General features: G+C 38.1%; 1 protein-coding gene across 1 annotated transcript; it reads left to right on the top strand.

The window, feature by feature from the left end:
- Positions 1–5: 5 nt before the first annotated feature.
- rnf212 (ring finger protein 212) lies at positions 6–11,503 on the top strand. The gene is made up of 13 exons (XM_084718457.1): positions 6–103; positions 304–420; positions 1,784–1,845; positions 1,963–2,037; positions 2,232–2,288; positions 2,606–2,664; positions 2,756–2,815; positions 3,766–3,830; positions 4,970–5,030; positions 6,486–6,528; positions 6,645–6,699; positions 10,739–10,808; positions 11,377–11,503. Exons 2-13 carry the CDS (start codon positions 312–314, stop codon positions 11,501–11,503), a joined length of 843 nt encoding a protein of 280 aa, XP_084574583.1. The 5' UTR covers positions 6–103; positions 304–311.
- Positions 11,504–23,405: the final 11,902 nt, after the last annotated feature.

The following is a 23,405-nucleotide window of genomic DNA, read 5'->3' as shown; positions in this document are numbered from 1 at the left end:
GAGTTTCGCAAAGCAACGGTTCCCTTCTGGATACGATCGGCTTTCGAGTCCGTTATTTGGCCAGCGAGATGTACATACGTTAGTTTCACGCGGGACACCCAAGGTAACGTTAACGCAATGAATCGACTGTATTTTACAGTAAAGTTCTAAAATTTCTAAAATTAAAAGAAATACATGACAGCTGTAATATCATTTGATAAATATGTTATCGCTAGCATAAGTAAACAGACTAATCCCTAGCACAAATGAGTTTGCTAGCAAAGTAAGTTAGCATGTTAATTTAAGGCTATTTGTATCTTTCAGGTCTTCAAATGTCTTACTGGATTTGCTGCAACTCATGCTTCCTTTCCCCAAGTGATAGCCGAAAACTGGCTGTTACAACCTGTGGCCATATCATCTGTAGTGTCTGTTACCAGAAAGGTAGAAAAAGTTTCATGATACTAGCAAGAATCATAACAATCCCTGGTGCTGAATGAATGTTTTGGTGTATTAGAAGGTTTAGCATCACATCTTCACTTCAGTGTGTTTGCTGCCCCAGGCAGGTGAAAGTGATTAGACAGGGACATCTATTGGACTTAATGTGATATTACAGAACTGATGACACAGTTTCTTATTAGGTCAATTCAAGGCTCTTCAAGCCTATTCAATTACTCTTTTAAAAGGGCCATATTTGAAAAAGTACAGTGTTGTGGGGCCAAATGTGTTAATTTGTAAACAATGCACTTTTTTCCGCCACTTGATTACTTTTCACAATCGGTCAAGAAACACTATATATAAAAGCAGAGAAAAAGAAATGCACTTTAGGAGTCCTAGATTTTTTTAAAAAAATGTAGCTAGTTGTTTTCATGAACACAGTCTTGCAAAAAAAAATAACAGTTCTTCATTCACACTGGCTCTCCTAGATTATAACCTTTTAATAAATTAAATATCCCTATGGTTAACAACAGTAATAACAAATGAATTGGTCTTTTTAATCCTTTTAATAAAATGATGATCTTGTGATCAAACAATGCGATCTGATGTTAGCTGTGTTGTGAATGGTCACTTAGATGACTGAGCTTCTGTATGATTGTGTCAGTAGCATGAGTGATGGGAATAAAAAAACTCTCATCTGAATAAACTTATTTATTATTTATTTATATGTTTATAGAATTATTTATATAATTAAAGGTCCTGATTTGACCCATGGGCCACCAGTTTAATAGGCCTGCTCTAACTAAACTTTTCAGTGACAAGCCCTCTCAAAAGACACAAACACTCACAGCTCAAATGAACTTCCCCTGATGCAGCCACATTTGAGACATGTCACTATGGAGCTGATATTGTTCTTAGCCATTGTTATGCCACAGCAGACAGGGTGAAATCTCTGAGCCCATCACACTCTGTCAGTGGGAGCCTCTTGTTATATCTTCAAATGAAACAAGAGTGAAATTACACCATTTAACATTGGATATGGGAAGTCCTCCTGGAGGTCCCTCGGTCCCACTTTGGGAGCCACTGCTCATATTTACTAGCAATGGTTCTGTTCCTGTTGGGTCTAATATCAATCAAAGTCTCAAGAGTTTGATTATATTTTAATTCACTCTGGCTCGCAGGGTTTGACTCAGGGGTTACACTTAATTAATTTTGGGTCTCAGACGGAAACACCATGAGAGCCTCCTTTTGTTCAGTTGCTATATTGGATTTAGAGCTTACATGACCTCTATTCACTGAGCATAGAAAGAGTATGCATTTTATTCACTACTTTGTCATTTTATCAATATATAATTGCATTTTTTTCCAGGCAAGAAAGGCATATGTTTAATATGCAATGTCAAATGCCAAGTATCACCTCTCTCTGACAAAGTAAGCATCATTCTTCCAATTAAATGGCTTCCTCGGGTGGGATAACATCACAATTTATAAACTGAGAAAGAGACTGATATCATTTTACAATCCAACTGTCAAATGTCTTTGTTTCAGAGCAGCTCAGGGGTGAAGGCCATGTTCTCCGACATCAACATTGTGGCAACAAAACACTTGACGGAAATCAGCAAAGTTTGGTCATTTTCTATCTTTACATCATAAAATATTAAAAATAGTCTTAATACTTTCTTCTAACATTTATGTCTGTCTCGGTCAGCTCAAGATGGATTGCCCAGAAAACTGTTTTGAGAGAGTTATATATACATACTTATATATTATTTATTAGTGCATATTTCACATAGCACTGTTTTCCCCCCTTTTCTCAGGTTATAATATTTCAGGCAAGACATCAAAGGAGACTGTTAACTCACTACCAGCAAAAGGTGAGAGATATATACTGTATATTTCTGCAGTGCGTATTTGTTGATGTGAATATATGTGTTTTTGAGGGGCTGCTCTTCTTCATTTGGTAGTTAATGGACTATTCCGAAATTCAGTGCTATTTCATTCCATAAAGTCTGCTATGTAGAAAACACATGTGACTTAAGTGTTTTTAACAGCCAGCCATGTAAGAAAGTATGATTTTATTATTTTCATCTTCTATTTGCTGCCCACTAAAGTAGATATAAACACTATCTCCAGTGTAACATTGTCACACCTGGTGTACTAGTGCATCACCTACCATTTTTATCAATTACAGAATGAAAAACTAGAAGAGGTATTGGTCAAGATGAAGCAAGAAATGGATCAAATGACAAAGTAAGTTCAGCCATACAGTATGTTTCTTATGCATTTTTATACACAATTCTAAACTGCAGTTTATGAAAACATTTTTCTTTTCCCCTTAAAGGAAGCTGACTGAACAGAGCGCCTACATTGCTAAGCTGGAAAACTCTCTTCAGCATCAGAGGTACAGCAGAGACGACTGAAGATACTTATTAACGACATAGACATACTGTACATGCCGTTGTGTTCATAATGGGATATTAAAAGATGAGTAGAGCTGCATTAATCAGTGGACTGACCAATTAGTCAATTGACAGAAAAATAATTGCCAACTCTTTTGAATGTTTAAGTAATTTTACATGCAACATTTTCACGTTTGACGTTTCTGACATTTTATAGACCAATTGATTAATCAATTAATTTAGAAAGTTAGGAAATTAATCGATAATGAATACAATCATTAGTTGTAGCATCCTTCATTCACACAGGATTTTAAAATCATATGTCATACAGCATGATATGCATCATGCTGCTCATTAAATAAAAGACTAAAGTAAGACTAAATGAGGATCTGTGTTGTAGGTAGATCTCACATTAAATGGCGATGGTGTGTGCCTGAGTTTGGCAGCACCTTTCCATATTAAGTTATTTACAACCAGCTGGCTGTTATGTCTCACCTCTCACTAGGTGTCACTCCTGGCACATCTACTCTTGGCTTGTTACAACCACAGCCAACACTGAATTAGTTTAAAGAGAGACCAGAAAAGCTATCTTTTTATTTAAGTGTAAGTTCTGGAGTAAACATTGATAAGTATCTGAAGAATAACTTCAGTATTTCAATAAATATTCCAGCCTCCAGTGTTAGAAAATATTTAGGTTATGCTTTGTATCATTCTCCTGTAGTTCATGGGCACATTTGGTCCTCTGTAGTTCCTGTAAAATAGAAACTAAAGACTTACTGTACCATAAATCCTGGACCCAAATACTAATGCTTGAGAGCATGAGCACAGCTTGAAGGACTTAAGAACTTCACTCATTCTCTCATTCTCAGATTCACACTGTCATCAATGTTAGAAGCAGCAATGCATGTTTTGTTGAACCTGACTAGCCTTGTTTTACACTGTTTTCACTCAGTGTCAGAGTTTCACCAGTGCCTCAGATGAGTCGCAGTTCCCATACTCCACGTGGACATAAATCAGGTAAACAGCAATCTAATAATGTCTTAATGTCACTATTGTCATGGTCATTGCATTCGTCTATGGTAGACAGGTATGTCATAGAAATACTCTGAGCTGCCACTCACACTTTATCTTTCAATGAAATCATTTTAATGGTATTTTGGTTATGTGTTATACTGTCCATGAATACTTGTATTATATGCAGCTAATATTTTGTTCATATTACATTATTGCTCTCATCAGTGATCCAAAACAATGAGGATAGTGAACATTATTATTGTTAATAACAGACAGTATTATATTACACTCTACTAAAAGGACATGATAATAGTAATAATAGAGATAATTTTAAAAATAAACAAATAAAACATAATCATTAATATGTGAATTATATTTAAATATAGTTTATAATAATATGTGGGATATCAAAAACTTATTCACCATGCTTATTTTTCTTATTGCCTCCCGGTCAATCCATCATTTATCATGTCATAAGCTGTCAGAGTTGACCTGGATTGACCTGACCTGCCACAAAGCTGCTCTATTCCTGAAATTTAGTGCTAACTCACAAAATGGGCATGTTTTTGATAAGTTGAAGTCCTGACAAACAGATCAATATGGCAGCTGACAAAAAGTCAGTTGAAACGAATCTCAAGAACTTCTGTCCAAGTAAAACTCTCAAGTATGATGCAACACAAGTGCCACACAAAGTAATGGCTATGAGAACCCCAAACGCGTCCTCTGCTTCAAGACACTCTCACATGAGTCTGTTAGCAAGGGATCTAAACTTCAGCATCACTTGAAACAGAAGTACCCAGCAGAGGCTGAAAAATATGTAGACTTTGGGTTTCCAAAGGCTTGTCACACAATCTGTTCCGCAAAACACTTAGTAAAAAAAGAAACATGAAAATACATTCTGTAAATATAAGAAAGTCTACTAAAAGCAAAGGCACAGCCAGAAGCATGGGCTCATGTAGAAAGACCAGAAACTGGTCAAATGAGGCTGCTGAGTGAACATAAAACTGACTTAAGTCATGTCTTTGTGGTCCTATCATCAAACCATGTATTTTCATTGATTCCCTGAATGACAAATTCCTCATCATCATTAATAGCATAAAGTGATTGTTCATGTTATGCTTCTGTTTGTTGTTTGGTGTCAGTCCTGCAGATCCCACACATCTCCTCCATGTCCCTCTCAAGACACTCCTCAACAACTGATGTGTGAGTATTGTCCCTCCCTGTCTCCTCACATTGTCACTGAATATCTTAAATGTTCTTCTGTGTTCATTTTTGATTTGCACTCTCCTCACCCCGGCTCAGTCCGTTTCTTTTTACTCTGCCCTTCATTAACTATCACCACAAGACCGAGACAGAGAGAATGTAGGAGGTGTTTCACAACGCAAACAAGTTATATCCTGGCTTCAGCACCACCGTCTTATGTTAGCTTTAGCTGCTGTACAGCTTTGCCCTGCCCTGCGGCTGTCTACACACACACCTGAATCAGCTAAGCCACGCTTGGGTTTCGTCAGGATTCCCATTGCATTTCCTCGACACCGTTGACACAGGAGTGATTGGCTGCTTGAGTTCAGTAGCACAAATGTTGTTTTATCCACTGAGACTTTAGATTCTTCTAGTGACTGAAAGCAGTACAAATAATGGATCACAGATACTAACCCCATTTACAGTATTACTGCCATGTCTATCAGTTCGGTTCGGAAAGTAAATTGATGACTTTTTGCTTCTGGAGTTGTCATGCAAAGTTAATTTGGAACATATAATGATAAAGGGATTTTAATAGGAATAATACATTTTAATTAAAGATTATTCTTACTGAATTGTTTCACAAAATCATTTAGTTTCAGGCAGAGAAGCACCAAGCCTCTTAATGTTTTGCAGTTGTGGTCAAGCTTTGGAGAAATGCATTATGTTTTCACTAAAATACAAACAAGTACAAATGAATGTATAAAATACTTCCTATACTAAAGAAAGTACTACTGAAATGTTCCTTATGTGTCCCATAAACATACCAGTGAGAGTGCCTCCTGTTTTTATGCCTCTAAGCTGTGGAACTCACCATTTCTGCATATTAGCATGACAAGCTCTTATAGTATTTTAAAAAGTAAATTAAAGACTTATATTTTTAATTTAGCTTTTATGTTATAACCTTAGTTTTTAAGCCATCATTGGTTATTGTTTCTTTTTGTTCCTGGTGTAGCTTTTACTTAATTCTACTTACTTTTTTTTAAATAGATTTCTAAAATGTTATTCTTTTATTGTTTTAATATTTATTCTTGCAAAATTTTTATTTATTGTTTTTTTATTCTTGTCTGTGTTGTTTTAATTTTGCTATGTGAAGCACTTTGGGTTGTATATGTGTATAAAATGTGCTATATGAATAAATGACTCAACTGAATGAAATTAACTGTAAAATTTTTTCAGTTTTCAACTCAGGCCCCATTTCACATTCAGTTTTAGCAATTTACTGCAACATTTGTGGGGGAATTTCCTTTGCATTCTCTTGAAAATTAAGTGTCAGTATTTCACATACTGAATAAGTGGCTCTAGAGTGAAAGTACTGCATAAATAATGTTAGATAGATATTTGACTTGTTATAAAACAGTTCAGGCATCACTGCAGTGCTCAGACAACTGACTAATGAAGTGTCCTCTCCTGCAGCGCTGAAAGCATGGAGGTTGATGAAAGGAGCCTGTTCATGAGAGTAAGTTTTCTTCCATTTCTGCTATATAATCTTGTTATGATTTAGAGCATGAAGAATAAAAGTGGTGAATAACAAGCAAATAAAAAGTCATGATATGTCATGTTTCTGTCTTTCAGCCTAACAGTGTCCCCAGACTGTCATTAATCAGTCCTCCACAAGATGGACAAATGGGTATGTGCTTTGCTCTGCCTGTCATAAAACCTGTGTTTGGTAGGAAGATCTGTTGTTTGTGTCAAATTTTACTCATAACCTTTGATCTACTTTAAGTCATAACTCTGTTTCATTACATTAATGCATAAAGCTAAAATTTAGGGTTAGTGTTTTGACACCTCAACACACTAAAGGCACACATATTATTGCTACCTAACACAATGTCATAACTCGGTGTCTCTCCCTGCCAAAGGTATGCATCCAAAGTTACGCATTTACAAACAAGATGTTACATTGACACAGACATAATTGTACTATAATCATCTGACAAAACCATCTTGGAACCCAACCTTGTCTTGGGTTCACTAATTCCACATTTGACCACCCACAGTGATGAAACCATTGATTGTGTACGAAAGATGATGACATGACAGCTCCTCAACATGATCACCCCCTGGTGGCTCACTGCAGTACAGGTTATAAAGCCCATCTCCTTTATGTTAGAGGATGGGACATGGGCCAAACTATAAGATAAAAGTCCATGTCAAATAAATTTTTCACAAAAATGGTTTCTTTCACATGATCAAAACTTCCCCATGAACTTTGTCAGCCACATTCTGATCAGGATACATTTTTCCAAACTATGAGAACAACAAGAAAGTAGGAGGAGCAGCAAAACCAAATGTAGATTTTTCTTGATCAAATGCATTTAACAGAGTTATTTTAGACATGTTTGTAATGTTGATTTACTCGTTTCCAGTCTTAGCACTGCATCTGCCACCAAACTTGCCGGTGATCCTGAGCTGATAGGAGATTTAACTTTATAGCTGTTGCATCACATGTCACCTTTAAAAACAGTCCAGGAGGCTGAATCATGAAGTCAGATTAGTGTGTCTGCAGCTATTCTTGGGTTTGACTCAGGTTTTCCAGTGTCACATGCTGCCATCATCCTGATGTGAACTACTAGTACCATTGTCCTGCAATACTGCATGGGGGCCCTTACAATATTCCCCTTTCTTATGATATTCAACAATACCCCTCTCTTACAATAATCCATGTTTCCTCTTTCCAGCAGTATTCTGTGGTTCCAATTCATATGTTCGAAAGCATAAAAGAAAATACTGGCACACTGCAACATTATTTCAATTCTTTCTTCAATGTCTCATTGACATGATGTTTTGACGACAAAAGGTCTTCCTTAGGATGAAATGACGAAATGAAATTTTGAAATATCCATGTGGAATGAAGTAATAAGTTTAAAAACATCATAGCAATGTGCCAGTTTGGTTGTTTTGAGGATATCCCTATAAAAAGCGTGGGTCATACAAGAAACTCAATTACTTTCTCATCGTCCATGTTAACTGCTGTCTGGAGTGGAAACAGAAACTTAAAGGACATTAATGGTAGGGCTGAGTATTGTTTAAAAAGATGATACCAGTACCTTTAAAGTGATATAGATACCCATGGAGTAGTTTATTCGATACCTCTATTTTCAAAGGTGCATATTCATCAATAATACTTATGGTGACTGGCTATAAACAAAACAATATAAATAGTCATCTGGGTACCAAAAAAGTTTAATGTATCAGGTGTTATACTGTTTGGTACTGCCCAGCCCTAATCAGCATGGATTTTGTTCAGAGAAAATAGGTTTTGTTTTTTTTTTCAAACAAGAGACATGTAGCTTAACCTGTTTACTGACACACAAAGGAGGTTAGGACACGCTCAAGAGAAACTGAGACAATCTGATGTTCGATTGCTTTCTTGTTCACATCGCTGCTAGTAAGGAAGCGGTGTACAGCAACAGCATTCAGCAGAAGCTGCCCATCACCTGGCTCATCTGAGACAAACAAGGAAAGTGGTTTATTCTTCCTCACTGAAGAGAAACTCACAGACCACGCTAACAACCTCTTTTGAATGAGTTCAGCTACACGAGAGAAAAGTGGAAAAATACAACACTGCTGCTTCAACTGGCTGACAAGCACACTGAGTGCGAGTTGGAAAAAAAAAGAGCTCAAAATAAATTTCAGTGAAGTTAGTAGAAGAGGGAAAGGAGTCATGGCTGGCTATTTTCTGTCTCTTTTGTTTTCATCTTCACTCAGACACCAGATGGCTTCCATATCAGAGGAAGATCTCTGCTGTTCAATCTGTCATGACGTCTTTAGAGATCCTGTTGTTCTGTCATGCAGCCACAGCTTCTGTAAAGACTGTCTGCTGACCTGGTGGAGAGAGAAACAAACACGCGAGTGTCCACTTTGTAAGAGAAGATCTTCAAGGGTAGATCCACCTTGTAACCTGGTGTTAAAGAACCTGTGTGAGGCCTTCTTACGGGAGAGAGATCAGAGAGCTTCAGAGGCTCTCTGCAGTCTGCACGCTGAGACACTCAAACTCTTCTGTCTGGAGCTGCAAGACAGTTCAATAAGAAACTTCAGGATGCTCTGGAGCCCTTAAAGGTGAAAATGAAGAACTTTGAAGAAGTTAAAGTGAAGTTTAATCAAACCAGGATTAACCAGGAAACCACACATAGAAGCAGATTAAGGAGCAGTTTGAGAAGCTTCACGAGTTTCTAGAAGAGGAAGAGGAGGCCAGGCTGGCTGCACTGAAGGAGGAAGAGGAGCAGAAGACTCAGCTGATGAAGGAGCAGATGGAGGCTCTGAGAAGAGAGATGGCAGCTCTTTTAGACACAGTCAGAGCCACAGAGGAGGAGCTGAGAGCAGAACACGTCTCATTCCTGCACATATACACAGCTTCTGTGGAAAGAGTCCAGCAGTGCCCCCTGCTGGAGGTTCCACAGCCTCTGTCAGGAACCTGACAGGCAACTGTGATAGTCAGAGAGGAGCAGCAGCTTCTTGATAATCCAGAAAGGTTTGATTATTACTGCTCTGTCCTTGGCTCTGAGGTTTTTGACTCAGGAACTTACAGCTGGGATATTGCGGATGAAGACAGCTCATACTGGTCACTGGGTGTGTTAGCTGAGCCTGTCCAGAGGAAGGGACTCATACTGTGTGGACTGTGGGGAATTCGGTTCTATAAAGGTGAATACTCTCACCACCACTTCCACTCACTGTTCTCCGAGTGCAGAGGAAGCCCCAGAGAATCAGAGTGAATCTGGACTGGAACAGAGAAAAGCTGTCATTCTCAAATCCTGATGCTAACACACACATACACACCTTCTCACACACTTTCACTGAGAGGCTGTTTCCATCCAACAACCTGTAAAATTTTGTTACTGATTCTTGTACACTTATGATGCTATCGTGGTGACAAAATACTGTATGTCTACAGACAGACAGACAAACAGACAGACAAACCTGTTTCATGGCAAATAATGCATCATCATGGCAGCAACTCACAAGTTTCACTATTAGCATCATCAAGGTTTTAAGACTTTACAACCACCTGCAAAGTGGATCTGATTAACCTGCTGGGAGTAATTTATAAGAGTATAAGCCTTGTAATTTACAGTTTGCAGTGGATGGTGCTCTAATGATTATTCAAACTCCCCTCTGCCCTTGTGACCATCTTCAAACTGACAGACATATACACATCTGGAAAGGATCTCAAAAACACCTCTGTTGTAATTCCCGTTAATAGTAGGTGTCTCCAGGACCACATTTTGCCATGATGACATACTCACACACACAGACTCACAAGGTGCAAACAATTCCAGCCACACACTGCTGCAGCTGGTAAGCTGCAGATTTATTGGGCTATTCAAAATGCATAACAGACCACTTGAAGTCTTGTTATTGCCAGATAAGGATGGTGTGACATTTATTATAGAGCTGTCTGTAGTAGAGGGTTGTGTACTGTACATGTTGTCTGTGTTTTCCCTGTTGGGTAGCAACATCTATGTTTGTGTGGTAGATGAGTCAGATATTTGTCTTGTCTTCTGGAGGATTTTCCAAATGAAATTTGCAGCAAGCTCATGCGATGAAAGACGAGACAGATAAGCCTATAATGTCTGAATTATATCATGTTTTTTAAAATCATCATGCCTATTATGTCTGTATGACCTGTGCGAGGGAGTAACATTGGATCTCTCTAATATCACATTTAGGCACCATCCCTCACAGATCATCAAGTCAAAGCATGTTGGCCATCCATTCAGCTCGACCAGCCACAGTCAGGTGACTCATTTCATTCATTAAACAATGTGCAACGTCTTAGATCACAACAGAGACTACCTGCATCAGCTTAATTCAAAACCCAATCAAATACCAAAACCAACAATAAACTCATCCAGCTAAAAAGTATTGTTTGTATAACTTAAGCCTGATACTATATAAGCCAGTATCTTCTGTGCTGTAGAGCTCTATGTATTACCATGAACATGGGCTCTGTTTATTCCCATACACACTGTCCTGCTGCCACAACTACTCACAACCACAGCAAATGTTTGCCTGAAAATAGTCGCCAGCAAATACACGATTTACTCCTTTTCGAGTGTCAGGAAATTACTTACTATCAAAATTAAGAAGGTGAAAGTTGGGATAGTTGGAAAATATTACAAGACTTACTAAAGCAGGGTTAGTTTTGGTCATTTCATAGCTTTTGTTGACAGCTATTAACAAAAGAACATTTTTAAAAATTCTCATTAGTTGATCATGTATACTTGCAGTGTGAATATGATGTAGCAGGAAATTAATAAAACACACCTGACGTTTGAGTCAGCTCTTCTCTCCTCTTCTCTTTCAGTCGTTTTCAAGGATCATCGGTGACCCCAGATATTTCGTACGGCCATAGTTCAGGATGGAAGTCTCCCATCTTCAAACCTCCCTCCTCCTTCAGACACTCCATGTCTTCCCTGGTCTGCCCTCCTTAACACGCACACACATACACACACACACCCACACACGCCATGAATACGCCTGGCCCCTTACATGTATATAGAAGTTTTATGTCTCTCAGAACCTAAACTGAGTCACCAGCCAGTTTGTGTTTTGTGAAATTAAATTTATCCATTGAATTTGGATATATCATACTGTACATTGATGACTAAAGTTGGATTTTGTTTTGTTGAATTACAACATTTTCTGTTTCACTATCAATTAAACTGATAAAATTAATGACATGACCATTGTAGCTGATCAATGAAATATGGTGTGCATTAACTACCTTTAATATTTTGATCATCCTGGCATAAAGCTGTATTTTAAAATAACATACATCAAGCTCAACTTACTGTTGAATCCTGAAGAGCAGGTGCTGAAAGACCAGGACAACACACTGATTTGACTGTTAAATATTTTTACACACTTGTTTTGAGCTAAACATCCTTCCTCAACATGCGTTTGGAAAATTTCACAATCAATATACACAGGTGGGGTTAATTATAGATGATTGCAACCAGCACAACAAATACATCCCAACAGGAGGAGCCAAAACCTTTCAGGCACAGAGTCTCATACTATAGGATAGTAAAGCATGACCAATTAAATCAAGGAATCAAGGTCATTTATCATCATTATACAACACTGGGTTGTACAACAAAATAAGAGTCTTAGTTCCTTCATGCTGCACACAAATACAACATAAAATATAATATCTGTATTCATTGATCATCTCAAGGTATGCTGCTCTTTAATCCAGACCACATGCTTCATTTTCCAATGCCTATGATTGTATTTCAGTCATAGTTGATGCATGTTTCAGCAGTAAAGATGAAAAAATAACTGATGTGAAGAATAAAGTAGTTAAGTTTGAAGTAGCTTTTGGCCGCTGCGTCTACATGTGCAGCCGTTGCCATATCATGTAGAAACAAAACACAGAATGTGTGTTCTGTTCCTTGACTTTGTCATGCTTTAGTATCTATATGAATCTAGGTTAATAAGAAGGCTTTTCTTTGGAGTAGATCATACAATTCTCCAAGGGCTGAAGGGAGTCATGATATTTTTTGAGGAAGCTGAGTAACAACATATGTATAGTAATGATTTATCATGCAGCATGAATACAATTAGAATAAAGTTACGTACTTGAATTGACCACAGGTTGCAGTGAGACAAATTTTAGTCACAATTCAGCAGATGTGCTGAAGAAATTTTAGCTCTGTAGGATGTACAGCTGGTGTTTGGGAGTTTGGATTGTGAAATGTCTATAAATTTAGATTTATTGTAATAAGTCACTTATTGCCAAAATTCATGCATCAACTCAGCAAATTTTTGTACAAATTCATGCAGCTAATTATAAGATGAGAATTTGTGGCGCCACTCGAGGGAAAAAGCAATGTGCTTTAAAATGTTAGCTTAGTAAAGACTCCTGGTCTTAATTTTCACCTTGATATTAATTGTGCGTAGATCAACAAAGTCTGCAGATGATGCTGACTCACTTTCAGGATAATTGACCTAACTGTAAGACAAGTTCATAAAAATTTTGATAAAATTGAGAAAAAGTCATAAAAGTTAACATTTTTTAAAGCAGAAGACTTATTCAGAAAAGATGCAGATGAATTGAACGATTAAAATGGTAAAAGAATTTTGAGTCTATGCCAAGCTGTTTTCAAGATAATTGCACAAAGATAAACTTGTTTGCTATATCACCACCTGCCAATTTTGGTGAATTTTCATCTTATAATTTTTGTGATCACAAACAGAAGCAGAAGAAGAAGAAAAAGAAAGAAAGAATAATCATAAGGGTCTGTAACAAGCAACACTGCTTAGACCCCTAAATATAAGACTGTTCCTGAAAGGTTATGGCTCCCTCTGTTTGAATATATTTTGTTGTGCTGGTTCAACTCATCTATGATTAACCAGACCTGTGTGTGTTGATTGTGAAATCACCAGAACACACACAGAATAGCTGGCACAAAAAATGTGTGGCGATATTAAACGAGTCAAAACGGTGAGCTGTCCTAGTTTACAATGCTGTATTTATCCAGATGAAATCTAATACACATTTTCCCTTATTTCTATGCTGGCGACTGGTTTGTGGCCACTGGCAAAGTTACACAGTAGACTTTGAGTTGTTTAGTCATGTTGTTTTGAAAGTGAATTACTTTCACTAATCCAGCAGAGAGAGACCTGCAGGCCTCAACCCACAGAGCCTCACAATCTTTTAGCTGAAGGCACAGTTTGACGTGACGCTCACTCTGCTGCACCAGCACCTGTTCAATTTACAGAGATAAACTGGGATTATGTTCATTAAAAAAATATGTCCATTTGCTGGTTCTTACAAGACTAGACTTCGAGGTTGACAGACAAATGCTGCAGCAACATCAAGAAAGCCTTCAGGCAGCAGCGGTATCATTAACTACCCTCAACAATAGTTTCCTCACTCCTGGCCTGCTGCGTGTAACTTTAGTAAGATGACTCGAGAATTCACCCTCAAATCTGGTTACAAAACAGATGCAAGTGAAGGCAAAGCAAAGTGTATCCAAATGGAAACATGATATCACCTGAAGTCATCACAGGGAGAGGAAAAGATGATGTGGTGAAGCGGGTGACGGGGATGGCCAGATGTGTTCAGACAGGCCGATTCTCTCTTTGTCGACCTGCGTTTTTGCCTCTATTGTCCCAGGTTGTCAGGGTGGTGAATGGTGTCTATTGAAGTGGGCTCAGGTGTGACTGTGTGTGTGTGTGTGTGTTCTGGGTTTGTGCATGCTATATTCAGGCACTATATAGTTTGTGTGTGTGTGCGTGTGTGCGTGCGTGCATGAAGTTAAAGGGTATTGTACAGAGTCAGTAGGCCTGATCCTCCTCTGCGCTCCGGTGGGATTGGAAGTCGTTTCCTGTTTTTTAAGGTCCACTTAGAGAGAAATGGCTCCCCAGGGCAGACTAAACTGTCATGGTGTCAGACACTGACAGGGAGAAGACTAAATCAGAATAATCTCTCCCTTATGGACACACACACACACACACACACACACATATACCCACACACATACATGCACACACACTGGGTTGTCTCTTGTGCTGTGAGTTTTTATATCACAATTGCAGTAATATTGTAATTTTGTTTTAAATAAAGTTATACCGTTCTTTTCTCACACACTAAGACTGGGCTGCACTACAAAGATTAATTTAATCTAAGATTATTTCTGAGTTTAGCCAATTTTAAACTCCAGTTTTAAGGGCAAAATATGCAGGATTTTCATGAAAAAACAATGCATAGACTTGAAAGAAAAATCAATCTCAATCAATCTCAATCATCACCCAAGATGCACTGCAAGTGTGTGACAGCACCTGCACTCACAGACACTCCACCCTCAGCCTATATTTTCTAATTATTTTGTTGTGCTCAGGATGCTTTTCCAACCCAAAATGTCAGTATTTCACATGAGACTCAACAATCAACTGCCTTTCTAGTCAGTTTACAGACAGCTAGTCACAAATCCTGCATGTTCAACCTTTAAAATTAAGCAGATCTCTCTTTGTTCACCAAGTTTAATCAATAGTTTAATCTAAAAAGTAAATCAGCAGCAACAAAAAAGTTACATTGTTATCATCTAGGTAAAAAGTTAACTCTTCACACTGTTTTCTAGTTAGCCAAGAGTTAACACATTACATTGTTTGCCATCTAGGTAAAAAGTTAACAAGCCTTCACATTTTAAGTTGGAGTTTAAAGACTTGGTACAGCAGAATTAAACTGGATTTATTTTTAAATTAAAATCTAAATTGTGGTTTATATTTAATCTGTCTTAATTCAAAGCTAGTTTAAAGGGCTGGTTTAACATAATTTAAAGTTTAACCGTGATTTAACCAGTTTTAAAAATTAATCCTTATTGGTGCAACACAGCCGAAGACATTTCCTTCTCCCACTTTATCTCTCTTCCTCTCCTCTTACTTTCTCCTCCACACACACTCTCTCTCTCTCTCTCACACACACACACACACACACACACACACACACACACCTCTGTATGGCTCCAGGCTGTACAAATGAGCTCTGCCACTTCAGAGAGCTAAAGAAAACTATTCTGATGTCAGTGGTAATTATTCAGCAGCGTGTTCCCACAACTTGTCCACCCCTCCCTCTCACTCTCTCTCGTTCTCTCCATCTTCATCTCCATCTTTCTCTCTGTGTGTGTGTGTGTGTGTGTGTGTGTGTGTGTGTGTGTGTAAAGGAGAAGCTTCTCTCTTAATCTGATCCAGATTTCACACTTTGTCACTCAGTATTTCAGTCTTGTACCTTTGGTGCTGTAAGTGTAATCCCCTCTAGGCGAGACACGACATGAACTAAATGATTTCACACTGGAGCTATTTGTCTTTCTTAGGTGAACAGAAAGTGTTTCTGTGTAGCACGACAGTGTATCGTCTGTGATCCTGTCACCTTTACTGTTTAACATTTCACAGAAGAGGACTAATGAAGACGTTTTTGTTTCAAATATATCCAAGCAAGCCACGAGGGAGGATTTATTTCAGGAGGTTTCAACTTATTTACATACTCTGTGTATTTCTATCCTGAAACCAAACCTTTACCGCAGGGTTCTGTACTTTTACTATCCACTTTTGAATCTGATTAATGATCCACCATAAAGCATGTATATCTCATATAGATCAACTATAACTGGATAAATGAAGGGAAATGAAAAAATGCAATGCAATGAAATTCTGATGGTTATTCTAATTTCCTAAATCTCAAATCTTTTTTTTCTTGTGATGTGAAAAAAAAAACCTATGAAAAGGAAGCAATCTGAAAAGCTGATATATGTGTGCTTGTTATAACAGGTCACAAGCCAAAAAGGTTGAGCTACATGTGACTTTCTGACTGGGATTTAAAATGAAGGAACTCTTAAACATGATTCAAAGCATTTCTCTTTCCTTATTTTTTTTAAAACTGACACTGATTTTTTTAAAACTCACATAGCTGGAACAAATCCATCCTAAAATGATCCATATTCTAATAATAGTGGCATTAAGAACACACTAAAACGTTTTTGGCTGGTTTCATGTACAGCTGTAAGAATTGTGTTGTGATAATATGATCATATTGTGTCATTTTATTTTAGTTGATTACACGACTATAAGAAAACCGTCACTGACAATAAACAAAATAAGTTGTCAAATATTTCTGATTCAGAGGTCCAGTGTATGGGATTTAAGGGGATCTATTAGCAAAAGATGGCAGAAATGGCCATATATTAAAGTAACTATAATCTAATTACGCATTTCTTCAAATGCAGTTAGTTTAGTTACTTTTTTTGTAATCTGATCACGTTGTCCCGATTACATGTAGTCTTGGTTAGACAATCAGTTTCATCATGTTATGAGTGATTTTGCACACAAAATATATGTTGACATTAATTTCAGTAATATTATGCACCCGTATTGTGATATTTTGTCATAAATGAGGCTGAATCATGTAGAGATGTAGATATTGAAGTAAATTAAAGTCACTGTCCACTGCACTGACTTGATCGGCCTGTAGATGGCACTGTAGTCTACCTCAGCCTTGTGTAAATCATGATATCGCCAGTGTGCATTCCTCTGCTGTGTGTGTGTGTGAAACCTTCGGACCACAGCTGCCTGTGATAGGGATCGACAGGATGAGGAAGGAGCGCTCAGGAGGTCACATACACACACACACACACACACACACACTTCTTCATGAACATCTGCTGCTTTTGAAGAAGGTGAAAAGCATGAGATCGAGGAATTGATGGACACACGCCGTTACACACTCACATGCAGTTTTGTTGCATTTCAGCAGAAGAGAGCTGAATGTTTTCATTTTATTACTCAAAGAGGAACAGGTGAGGATGGCTGACCTGGAGCACTCATATTCTCTTCAACACACATAAACAGACATCCCACATGTGAAGGCAGGCAGGCTGCTGCCTTTGAAGAGGCCTGGCCTCCTCCAACTGTCCCATGCATGCTTGAGTGATGTCAGCACGGCTGTGGAAAGATTCCTTTCCTGTCACACGCACACACACACAAACATACACACACTTCCTTATCACACACACTATCTCTTTTCATGCAAACACACACCAACTTGCACTGCCATTTTTACTACGTTCAAATCCACACACTCTTGCTTGCATAACACACACTGACTCTGACATTCTTCCTCTCTTTTTCTCTCTTACACACACACACAGAGCGACACACACTTGGCAGGATGTGCGGGGAGAAAAAGGGGCCGAAAGACAACACCGAGATTAGGAGGCTTTTGTCACGGCTCTGTGGCAGACTTTAAAGGCCTTGGCTCCCTTCCCCTCTGCCAGATTTCTTTCTTTTCTCACCCTGTCTGTCCACATCCCTCTCTTTTCATGGAAGGTAAACATTCAACACAGAGAGACGGAGGAAGGGTGGAAGGGAGGGATGGATGGGTGGAAGAAGGATGGAAGCCGCCTGTTGCCCCCTTTTAGCCTCTTTTTTGTGTTTTTGTTTTCCTAGTTTTAATGGCGGCTTTGTGGCTGTGTGGAGGATGAGTGCAGAGAGGGAGAGGTATGCAAACAGAACGGTGCTTCAATGCCTGCCAGGTGTCTGTGTTGTTCCCATCTGTGTGTGTGTGTGTGTGTGTGTGTGTGTGTGGTGCATGCATCCGTGCTTTTGTGTACACACTTCCATGTGTAGCTGTGTGCACATGTTGCACTTTCAGTCTCTTCTCCAGGTGAGTGTGTGCATGTATAGGTATCTGTCGCGGTTTCTATGAGTACATGCGTGTTGTGTTTTCTCCCAGGTGCGTGTCTGTGTGTGTGAGAGCCCTTCATGGTCACTGACTCCATTCACCTGAGCCGTCCTTTCACAGTGAAAAGGCAGTTGCCGGTAAAAAGCTCTTTGGACAGCTTCTCTTCATCACCAACCACAGCTGCTGTTGACTCAAGCGCCCAGGAATCTCCTCCATGGGTTCACACCCTTTTAAACCAGCCAACCGCACACCAGAACCTTCTCTCTGTGAGGGAGCGAAAGGTCCTGCAAGACCTCAAGGTCTAAAGGACTAAACATTTGCTCTGGCAATGGACAAGACTTAGTCTAATGCAGCCATCTAATTGTCCAGAGAAAGTAGGGCTGCAATAGAGAAGAACAAACCAATTCTCCAACACTCAGAGAGAACTGAACTTGCAAAACCAATTTTTTTTTTGCCTCTTTTCTCTTTGGTATCTCCTGGTATAAAGCAACAACATGCATATCACAGTATCTCTGGTAACTGAAGTTGAAATAGTTTTGTCTCTCTGTGTCAAATAACCACAAAACCCTTCCTAAGTCTTGTCTGCTTTGGAACTTTGGTCAACTTTCTCCTGTCTTGTACCTAGATATGATATGTGCTAGGCTCGTCTATGGAAGAAAAAAATATTGAAGACAAACAGGAAAACAAACTCCTGTGAGTTAATATTTTAAAAATAAACAGTAGCTAACTTGCTAGCTAATCTACATCAATAGTTAAGTAGTTAGTGTCATCTGATAACTAATGTTTGTAAAATGCAAGCTAACTAGCAGAAATGTAATATGTAAACCTAAGAAACTGCAGCAAATATTTTTTTTTCTGTGGCGCAAAAAGATCTTTTCCCACCAACAGGCCATGATCAAGACAACCCAAACCTCAAACAAGCTCACTTATGACTTTTTTAAATATTTGTAAATATATGATATTTATATATATTTATATATATACACATATATATAATATATCTTGGAAGTAAACAAAGAAATAAGAAATTAAAAAACGTTTTTGGCTTACACACCAGGTGAGCAACTCTGACTGGACAGAACGAGCACCATCTTTATAAAACATGTTTGCTAACTAGATAGCAAATCTACATCTACTTTAGCAAGATAGTTACATCTGATAGCTTAGTTTAACAAAACACTAGCTATATAGCTAGCTGTAAATCTTTAGGTAGTGAGTTTGCTGGAGTTTTTCTAACCTTAGCTGACATAAGACGCAGCTACATGTTGCTTTTATAGGGCCCTCAGCAACATCTTTTAACCATCTTTGAGTTTTCTTTTCAACACACACACACACACAAGTCTAGCATTTACCATAATCTAAGTGCAGGAAACAGGAAAGCAGAAATATTGTTCGAGGTTCTGGTGTCAAGCTTGCTCAACTGTTATTGGAGCTTAGAGCAAAAATAAAAAAAAAAAAAAAGGAAAAAAGAAAAATTGCTACATGAAATTAGTTACATTCACTAAAGGTTCACGTCAAAAGAAAGATTAAACTTCATTCCAACAAAAGAGACATTCTTCATCTCAGAAGCTCAGAAGTCACATCACTCACTGTGTTCACCTACAGCACATTTTTATTTTTTATTTTCTAAAAAAATAAACTTCATTCATTTTGCAAAACAACAACAATCAATATGTGAAGGATGTTCAGATGTCTAGATAACACCCCTGCTGACAGACAGATCACACAATATGAAATCTTCATGCCCATCTAGGGTGAATTTTCTCAAATTATGACCGAGGCAAAAAGTCTGTAATTTAGACAGGTCTCACAAAAAAGAGTTTATATTGAGAAATAAAATAAATGCTCCAATGGTGAAAAAGCTTGCCTTACATAAAATAACCATTTCAAAGATCAAGAAAACAGTTTATAATTTTACAGCACACTTTGTGAAATAACACACAGTAAAAACTGGGTATATTGTGGATTGGACAGTAATAGTTTTCGAACTGAGTTGGATGGTCACTTGAGACCTCAAACACCTGAATGTATGTTTTAACAGGATAATCTCTGCTCTTTTGCGTAACAGGAACCCTGGCCTGATAGTTGATGTGTTTATTGTTGTGAACCTCTAACTGTATACTGACTTCTTGGCTTGACCTCTCTTGGAAAGATATAATCTCAACGAGGCGCTCTCCTCCTTCAAGTTAAACAAAGGTTACATAAAAATACACAGAAAATACTTCTGTCCGCTGCACTAAATGGTATTTTGTTTTTCACTAAGAAATTGAAAGTTATTAGTTGTTAGATTCAGACAGTGGTTTGCAGCTCGATAAGCTGATCCTAATTAGGTCATTTAAAAATGTAGTCAAGACTTTGGAGGCAAATGCAAGTGGAATTTTTAATTGCTAGATTAATTTCCTCCTGTCTGTCTTCTGAGGCATATGATTCTGAGTTCATACAACACTGTAAAAATGAAAAAGTTGAGAAAACACAAAATTTCAAGGCAACTACTTCCATTGACTTTTTGAGTTTTGAGCCCAACTCAGACTCTTAAAGGGGAGGTCTGTCATTTCCTGTTGTGGGTCATAAAGTGACCATGATAAACCATCAGAAATTGAAGAAACATGCTCGCTGTCTGACATCAATGCTGCAGCCGTGGTGTCCTCCTTTGACGTTTCTATTCCGGGCCGCAATAACCGATTTGTTATGTTAATCAGAGTTCAAATGAACTCTGAATGTTCACAGATTGAGTGAGTGTCTGTTTACGAATCGTAAGAAATCATTAATAATCTTGAAGGAACAGTAGATGTTTGTAATGCTTAAGTTAAGAAATATGTCAGGCAGTGCTCGTCTTTACGCCTGCAGTGTTCCTGCAGCCTGCCTGAGCTTCCTCGAGCCGGGGGTGGAGGGGCGGAGGAAACAACCCGCCTCAACTATACATATATAGAAAATAGAGATTCAACCTCCAACACTGCTCCTTTCAGTTTTGAAAAAGTTTTATCAACTAATAATGTTCTATTGAGATAATTTACTACATTCTTTCTATTTCAAAAATGGCTGAGTAAAAACAGTGAAGGAAATGTGAATAATAGTTAATAATTGAATATTTTCAGTTTAATTCAATTTAATTTTCAAGCACCCAAATAATGATAAATCGGGTGCACAGCTCACTGTGAGCAGCTCTTTAAACACATTTTTGGCGGGTTTCTAAAACTCAGATTCAACAGATTCAAACTAAATTATCTCAGTAAAACATTATAGGTTGGCAAAACTTTTTTTTAGTTTATTTCAAAACTCGATTCAAAACTCAAAAATTTAGTTTAAATAGTTGCCTTGAAATTATTTGTTTGTTGTTTGTTTGTGAACTTCGTTATTTTTTTGAAACACTGTGCTGCTTCTATCCAGGGCTCTTTTGAAAAGAAGAATTTTTAATCTCAATAGGAATAACCTGGTTACATAAAAGTTAAGTCATACATGGAGGTCACTCCAATATTGCCTTAAAGGTATAATCTGTAACATTTTCCCCTTTTGATTATCACTTATGCCACAGTAGAAATGTGCGGTGATGGTTGTATCTGCAGTTTTCTTATTTGTTTACTTCATGTTTTGCTGTGCTTGGGACGTTTCACCAACCTAAAACGTTGGCATTTGACATCCAGGTGCAGAATTTTTCGAATTGGATTCAAGTGCCCAAATGACAAATCAAAGTAGAGACAGATGTGACAGATGTGACAGGATGATGATTTCTCCTCCCTTCCTGTTCTGTACATTTCTTTCCCCTCTCGTTTGACACTTCCACACTCCTCACTGATCTCCTCTCCATTTTCTCATCTCCTCTCATCATCACAGAGCAGCAGTGAGCTCAACACATCTGTCAGCAGCTCCGCTCTGTGTCATCCTCCTCCTCCCTGCTCCTCTTCATCTTTTCCTCCTCTGTCTGTCCTCCCTTCAACTCCTCAAGTCGATCAAATTCTCAGGAGGTAACCAGGAACACAAAAAGCAGGAAAAAGCTAATCTCTGAGATAAGAGAAGCATGAGAGTTGAATGTCAAGGATGAAAACTGCCTGGAAAGTCACATATTTGCCTTGTACGTCTATAAGCAGACCAGATTTTTCCTGTTCTTACATCACATTTACAAAAATGTAGCATGTAATATGTCTTTCATAACTTTAATCCTTACACCTCTGCTGTTTATTTATGTATGAGTGGTGAAGCTCACCAGATGCATAGAAATCCACAGGAACCAGGATGTGTAAATCCCTGGGTTAGGTCATATAGTCATGAGTAGCTGCTGACTTTCAAAACCGCAGATTCCTGTGAGGTGATTTGCTTCTTTGTAGATTTTCAGTGTTTCCTTTTTTTTTTTTTTTTTAAAAAAAAAAAAAGGAAGAAAGGTTCAAGGGACTCTTCTGGTAAAAGTTACAAAGACATTATTCAGATACCTATTTCATGATGATCTATTTCATGTTAAAATAGAGCTTCCCCTTTAGTAGATTTACGATGATTGCAAACACCTGAACCTGAAGCCAGTCAGCTCACAGGTGACAAATGCAAAGGGTGGCCATGCCATTGGTCTGAAAGAAGGAAGAAGAGGAAAAGAAGAGAGATACAAAAGAGAGAACAAAATAAGAAATAATGGAAATACAGAAAACAAGAGAAGAAAAAACAATAAGTTTAATAACCACTGCAAACGACTACAAAAAAGACTGAAATCATTTTCTTGTTTTAGTCCTGGGTAAATGTCTCCCTGCAATAATAATTTCAGTTGATCACCACCAGAATGCTATTTCTGTCTTTTCCAAAACTTCATTTCCTTTTCCCCAGCACCTCAAACCTTTGCTTAAAAATGATGAAGCGGTAAATGTGTACTGATCATCCTGTTTTGATCATTGTGAACATTCAATACACGAGAGAAACTACATATAGACATATATGGGTCATATCCATTTTAAGTGTGATGTCTGATTCAATTTAAATGAAATCTGGGGAAACAAGGAAAGCAAAGCCATTACAGAACACATTTTTTTTTAGTTGTTGTTGTTACTCTGACTAAAACAAGTGACTGAATATAAAGCCAGCTCATTGATCTTTATTGTCAGCAACATGTGGTGTTCAGTCCCATGGTGCAGCCACCAGTGTGCCACGGTGAGCCTGTGCCACCCAAAGAGGCA

Source organism: Lutjanus erythropterus, chromosome 5, assembly GCF_056507025.1.
Source record: "Lutjanus erythropterus isolate fLutEry1 chromosome 5, fLutEry1.hap2, whole genome shotgun sequence".
Lineage (NCBI taxonomy): Eukaryota > Metazoa > Chordata > Actinopteri > Lutjaniformes > Lutjanidae > Lutjanus > Lutjanus erythropterus.
Note: the sequence above shows the minus strand (reverse complement) of the source record. Positions and strands in the feature narration are given on the sequence as shown.